Genomic DNA, 7307 nt, shown 5'->3' with positions numbered 1-7307 from the left:
ATTATTCAAAATGACTATTAACACAATTTATGTAGTTAAAATTAATTTATTATTAAAATAATTTTTGAAGATATTAAAAAATTATGGATAAAATATATTTTTAATAAAAGAGATGGAAATATTTAACCATTTTGAGAGAAGATAAAAATGGAATCATTAAATTTATTAACTTTTGGGGAAAATATGGAGAAGAAAAAAGCAAAAGATATTTAACATAAACTAATATAATACATATTTATAAATAAATTACATACTTAATAGTTTTCATTTCAAAAATAAAAATAAATTTTAAAAATTGGTTACAATGTATATAAGAATATTATTTAATATTTAATATTTTCCTATTTTAAGTTTATTTCCCTAACAAAAATAATATTTACTTGTAAAAAATAATATTTATTAAAAATATAATTTAAATATTTATATAAATTATTTTTTTATATTAATAATTAAAAATAAAATATAATGTATGTATATATTTTAATAATATATTATTTGATATATGTGTATGCAGTTAACTAACATATATTTAATTTCACATATAATAATTATAAATGCATTTTAATTCAATAGGCAAAAAATGAGATTTGAAGGTTGGAGATGGAAAGTCAAAAGTTTAAAATTTAACTTTGGCATACTTTGTAACAAATATATGATATAGCGTGTGAGATGACTTGAGGAGGCATACATGTGTCAAGTGACGTGGCACGAGGTGACATAATCTGTCAAATACATGGCCTGTGATGTGGCACAAGATGACAAGTGACATGGTATCATCTACCGCATATATGAATGGTATTATGTAATGCACACATGACAAAGGGAAGTGATATAAAATAACTTATTATTAAAAAAAGTTGCTACTAAAAATATTTTTTACTAGAGTTATAGCCATGACTTTTAGACTTTTGTTATCAAAAGTTTTATTTTATATATATCTATATATTTTTTGGTAGGTGAATGTTTTTTCAAGTTTCCGATAGGCGCCCATAGCTGTCATTTGGAGGCCTAACGTTGGGAAACATAAACCTGCTTGCAACCTGTTTGACATCAAACCTCACGGTGGAGGCTCGAGATTCCTGCAAGCATGGAGTTTCTTCATTTCCTTCATGGGCTGCTTTCTGTTGTCTTCGTTATTAGCCTCGTGTATGTGGTTCTCATCACCACGTGATTTACACCTATGGGCTCGTCAAGTTTATGCTTGGGGCTCATAGGCGGGGTCGTTTGACCCACAGGCCGACCAGGGCTCTCAGTCTGCGGGCTTGTAATGCGTGTGTATTTCTTTCTTTTGATGCATTTGATATTTCATTAAAAAAGTCAATAATTACTGGCCAAAAAATGCAAACGCCAAAAACAACTAATAGTATCTCTGTTTGTATTTATAAAGCGAAAGAAGAAAAAAAATCTATTCTATTATCAAAACTTTACTTATTCAAAATTTATAATTATCATTAATATTTTTATAAAATTCTTAATTTATTATTTTCTCAAAAAATAAATAAATCTGAGGCTCAACTTTCTTGTTTATCGACGTGTCTTGGAGTCGAGGGTTTGTCAAGTTTATGTTTGGGGTTCACACTTCATAGTCCGGGTTTACTGTAATTTTTTTTTTTGGGTCCTACCTTCATTTGAACCTATATCTAGAGCTAATAATTTAGATCAAATTGAATTAGTTAGTGTAAATCTCTTTGAAAAAGTTAGGGTCAGATTTAATTATATAAATTTTTTTTAAAGGTAATATATTTTAAGTTTAATTTCATTAAACCCAATCCTAATTGAACTTGATCATTGAAATTATCAGCTCTATATATATGCAGAGCTAGTAAATTTAGAATCGAGCTCAGCTCAGTTATATATATTTTTTTAAAAGAGAAATACTTTAAACTTAATTTAAATAAGTTTGACTAGAATTAAGTTTATTCTATTTAAATTATTTACTCTACATATTTCGTGTGGTTCCATGTCAAGCAATGAACGAAAGACAAGGGCAAAGGCTAGCCGTGAGCTGAGTGTATGTGTATTTGTTGGTATGTCTGTTCCAAGTGTGGGCTTGCATGTGATTACTTTGTTTTAATGCATTTGATATTCCATTCGAAAAAAAAAAAGAGTTGACAAATACTCTCGAAAAACCCAAAAAAGAAGAAGAAGAAGAAGAAGAAGAAGAAGAAGAAATGCCAACAATAACAACTCGAGTCGATTGTTTTATATTTCCATTTTTTTAAATTAGTTTATAATATGGTTTTTAAAATTATTTTTCAAAACAAAATAAAATAAAAATTAGTTTAGTTATGCGATTGATGATGATAAATTATAAGAGCGTTTGTTTACAAGCTGAAAATATCACTAAAGAATTGATAAGAAACATATCACAATTAATGATACAAATCCATAACATTAAGCACACAACTCTAGCCTCAATATTTTAATATTTGTTACTAGATCTTACCATGTAAATATTTAGATATTTATTGTAAATATTTAGAAGAGAGTTCTAAAAAATGAATTGTAACCGTAGAATCGATTCAATCTCCACCATTCATTAAGGAGGTGGGAAATATCTAGATCCAAGGGGAAGGCCTATAAATACATCATCCCTTCTCATTTGTAACACAACCCTTAAGTTCTCAAAGCAATATTACTCTCACATTCTTTAAACTCTCTTTCAAGTATCATTTGCCCTCAAGTTTTTCCTTTCTTCAACTTAATCAAGTATCTTCCTTTCATACAAGTTAGACTTACTTAGTAACTTTCAGTGAAAATTGTTTAAGTGCCGCACTAGTTGAAAGACTAGCCTCGTGACACATGGCTCTATTAAAAAATTGACAAATAAATTATAAAAGAATACCATGAAATTGGGTAATTATCCTACAGTCTACTCATGCGACATGGTTTTTTATGGCAAAATTACATTTCTGACACTTAACAAAATAATAGAAAGAGTAGTTTTAAAAACTAAACTAAAGTTGCTAATATAGAAAATGAAAATGTTAACTTAGTTACGCAAGAACAAATATCCTTCTTGTTTTAACTTTTAACAACTTTAACTTAATAATTGGCAACTATAATTTAATTATTAACAATACAATTATCCATGACCTAAGTTTATTTATGCAATAATAACTATGTTTCTTAATAGAGGTAGAGATAGAAATTTTATTATGAAGGCTAAGATGACAAAGCATATATAATAATCAAAAGAAAGTAATATATATGTCATTCATATAATGTAAATATTTTAATGTGTATATTTTTATTTAATTTTATAAATATATATAAAAAGTATTAAGGGTCATTTTTGTCTCTCAATTTTACCTAAGAAGTCGCTAGGTACCTTAAACTTAATAACGGGTCAATTCTGTTCCTCATCATTAAAGTTCCTTCTTTCGTTACCTTGTCATTAACTCATTATTTGTTCACCATTAATGGGTCTTATATTTAATTTTTTTAATATTTTTATAATAAAATATTGGGTTGAGACTTATTTTTGCCTTTCAATTTTACCTCAGAAGGTTAGTAGGCATCCTGAATTCAAATATTTTATAATAAAAATATTAAAAATTAAATGTAGGGCCCATTAATGATGAAAAAGCAATGAGTTGGTGGTAAAGTGATGAGGGAATAAATCTTTAACGTTGAGAGATAAAATTAACTCACAGTTAAATTTATGATGTCTAATAACTTTTTGAGTAAAGTTGAAAGGCAAAAAATAACTCTTAACCCAAATAAATATATACCTTTATTTTTTTAACTTTTGATTATCGATTTTTCATAACATAAAATAATTAATTATCATGTTTGAAATAAACTTTTCAAAAATTTCCTTTTCCATATAAACTATCACTGAATTGGCAAAAAAGTTATCTATTTTATGAACATTGAATGATCTAGATGAATTATTATGATAAAGTTTTCTTCAATCTTAAAAACTCTATTACTTATTTATTAAATTTACCATTTAATCAATTCTTTTAATTGATCATTATAATAAATAAATATATCAACACGATAGTAATACTCAATTATCACATAACCAGGATGTCAATCATATTTTTTTATTGTAATGCTTGACAAGATTTGTTAATAATAATTCTTATAATTCTTTTTATTGAATAATAAAATAAAAATAAAATCAAATGATATCAACAATGTGTTAAGAGCATGTGTAGTATTATTTGTTGAAAATAAATAAATCTCATGATAATTATATCTTCAAGTTATTGAACTAATTACATTATATATGTGTAAAAAATTTATATAAAATTAAAATAAAAATTTTATCTAATATTTCAAGTCTTTCATAATGTGTCAACTCGAGGGGTTAAAATATATAATTTTTGTATTTAAAAAAAATTAAAAAACTCGGGGGTGTGACCACCCTGTTTCCACACCTGCTCTTCATATGAACACAGCTTTAGTTTAATTTTTGACAATTACGGTTTCTATTATTTTGTAGGGGGTTGGAAATGTAATTTCACAAAAAATTATGTCATATAAATCCCTAAGAATTTGAGACTAATTACCTCATTTTACGACACTCTTTTATCATTAGTGACCGGATTTGTTTGTTTTTCTCCTATTAAAAAATAAGTTTTCATATACAAAAACTGAAAAATTCTACAATCAAATCATTAATGGTATGTTTGGATTAATAGAAATTTAAATTTAAATTTAAGGCAAATCCTTCATTTAGATACAAAAAATTTTATAAATTTAAATTTGGTTTAATTCAAATCTATTTCAAATTATAATTTTTTATATTTTTAAATTTCTTCTATACTATAGTCATTTAAAATTATAATCACTTTAAACATTTTATTCTATCCGATTTTCATTATTAATATCTCAATAATTTTTATATATTTTTTCATTTGCTATTAATTAAGAATAAAAACAAGTTCATAATTTTTAATTTTTTATTTTTGTTTTGAATCTTAATTCATATCTTTTATTCATTGTAAAAATTTTAAACTGCTCCAAAAAAAAATTTATTACATGAATTATAAATCTAAAATATAAATTCAGATTTATCAATCAAAAATACATAAAATTAAGGATATATTTGGGTAATCTTAAAATTATATTCAAACCATATTTAAAATACACTTTTATTAAATTTAATAAATAATTAAATTTTTTAAATATATTTTTATTAATATAAACTAAAATTCAAACTGATATTAAATTTAAATAGTTTAGATTTCACGCGTTGATGATTGTGCAAAAAATTTAAAAAAGATGTCCCAAAAGATAAAGGTCGTTGGAAATATTTGAAGCTAATGACTAGTAATGCTATTAGCACCACACACTTGACTAGGCCGTTGGGCCCTACCTTTCGATTCATCATCACCTCCTGTCTTCTGTGTGTCTCATTGCACTCCGTCTCACTCCACCGTCCAATTCCGCCATGGATTCCAGCTCCACCGAAGTAGCCAACGCCTACCCCTCCAGGCTCAAACTCTACAAAGATGGTCGCGTCCAGAGACTCGTCGGCATCGACTTCGTTCCTCCATCCCTTGACGACCCTAACACTGAAGTCCGGTCCCATGATGCTGTCATCTCTCAAGAGGCCCCCATTTCGGCCAGGCTTTTCGCTCCCAAAGTCATCGACTACGAACAAAAGCTTCCTCTCCTCGTCTACTTTCACGGGGGAGGCTTTGTCACCGAAACCCCCTTCACCGCACGGTACCACAACTACGTTAACTCCGTCGTGTCCTCGGCCAACGTCGTCGCCGTCTCCGTTCATTACAGAAGAGCCCCAGAACACCCTGTTCCTACTGCCTTCGAAGACTCATGGACGTCGATCCAATGGGTTGCTTCTCATTCAGGCGGCAACGGAACTGAGGAGTTACTGAACCATCACGTCGATTTCGAGAGAGTATTCTTCGCCGGAGACAGCGCCGGAGCGAACATCTCACACCACATGGCGATTCGGGTTGGCAGGGAAGGATTACCGGGTGTGAATCTGGAAGGGATCGTTCTGATTCATCCATACTTCTGGGGAGCGGAATCACTCGAGTCAGAGAAGATAGACGCGGGGTTGAGATCCAAGGTGGATAGTCGGTGGCGTTTTGTGTGCCCGACGACGGAAGGATCGGACGACCCGTTAATTAACCCGGCGAAGGATCCGAATTTGGGGTGCTTAGGTTGTCGGAAGATACTGGTTTGTCTTGCAGAGAAGGATATGTTTAAGGAAAGAGGTCGGTACTACAAGGAAATGGTGGAGAAAAGTGGGTGGAAGGGAATGGTGGAAGTCATGGAAGCAATGGACCAGGATCATGCGTTTCACCTGTTCAATCCGACCTGCGACAATGCTCTGGTCATGCTCATGAACTCTATTGTCTCCTTCATCAATCACAATTAATTGAGAATAATCAGGATTAGCTTTCATGGAAGATCGACTGGGTTCAATATTGAGAATAAGCTTAACACATCTTGTTGGCTAATGTTGAGTTATATCGCATCTGTTTTTATGTGATCTTGTCAATTATCAGTTAATATATTATTCCAATATTGTTAAATGCGGGAGATATATAGTTTAAGTGGCTCTTATGCTCGAGATCGAAGAGTGTAATATTATATTATCCCCCTCTTGTTAAATGTGGGAGATAGTGATATGGACTTTTGGATGACGCGTTGTTGAATATAATCTTGAAAACGTGAAGTTTGGGAAACGCAAACAATCTCCCACACACGCTTGAAGTTAATTATAGGTGTAAGTGTATCGTCCAAACAACCAGAATTAAATGCATTTAACTTATAATTTCCTTCTTTGTGTAAAAGAAATGACTTAGCACTCCTTTCCGCCTTAAATATTGGATTCCTCTAAACATTTTTGTTTGTGTCTTGTAAGTGAGAGAAGAATTTTTTTTTTTGTTCTCTTTATATAAGTCATATTATTAAATTTTCACCACACGTTTTTTTTATTCACAATTAAATATTGGCTGGGAAATTATGTTAATTATTAAGGGCCTGTTCAGATATATTTTTAAAATTAATTCTGAGTTTAAAATCATGATTTTAAAAAATTTTATCTGCACATTCCAATTTTTAAAAACCAAATTTGACCTCCATCTGGAATAAGTTAAAATTTATTCCATCTAAAAAAGAAAGAATGATATAGAGGTTTCAAGAGAATCGATTAATTAAAATTACGTTTTAAGTGTCAAATTTTAAAAATTTATAAATTTGGCTTTAAATTTTATAACTTTATTATGGTAAATTTATAAATATATTTTTTAAAATTTTAATAAAAAATAAATTTATTTATTCTTCAATCATATTAAAATTTTAAAAATAAATTATAAAAT

At 29.1% G+C, this 7307-nt stretch overlaps 1 protein-coding gene across 1 annotated transcript; it reads left to right on the top strand.

The window, feature by feature from the left end:
- The first annotated feature begins 5299 nt into the window (after positions 1–5299).
- On the top strand, positions 5300–6629 carry LOC129293426 (probable carboxylesterase 12). Its single transcript, XM_054931388.1, has one exon. It carries the CDS (start codon positions 5405–5407, stop codon positions 6359–6361), a length of 957 nt encoding a protein of 318 aa, XP_054787363.1. The 5' UTR covers positions 5300–5404; the 3' UTR covers positions 6362–6629.
- Positions 6630–7307: the final 678 nt, after the last annotated feature.

Source organism: Prosopis cineraria, unplaced genomic scaffold, assembly GCF_029017545.1.
Source record: "Prosopis cineraria cultivar Desert tree isolate PC_DT_omini unplaced genomic scaffold, ASM2901754v1 PC14, whole genome shotgun sequence".
NCBI classification, from domain to species: domain Eukaryota; kingdom Viridiplantae; phylum Streptophyta; class Magnoliopsida; order Fabales; family Fabaceae; genus Prosopis; species Prosopis cineraria.
This window is presented reverse-complemented; position numbering and strand designations above follow the sequence as displayed.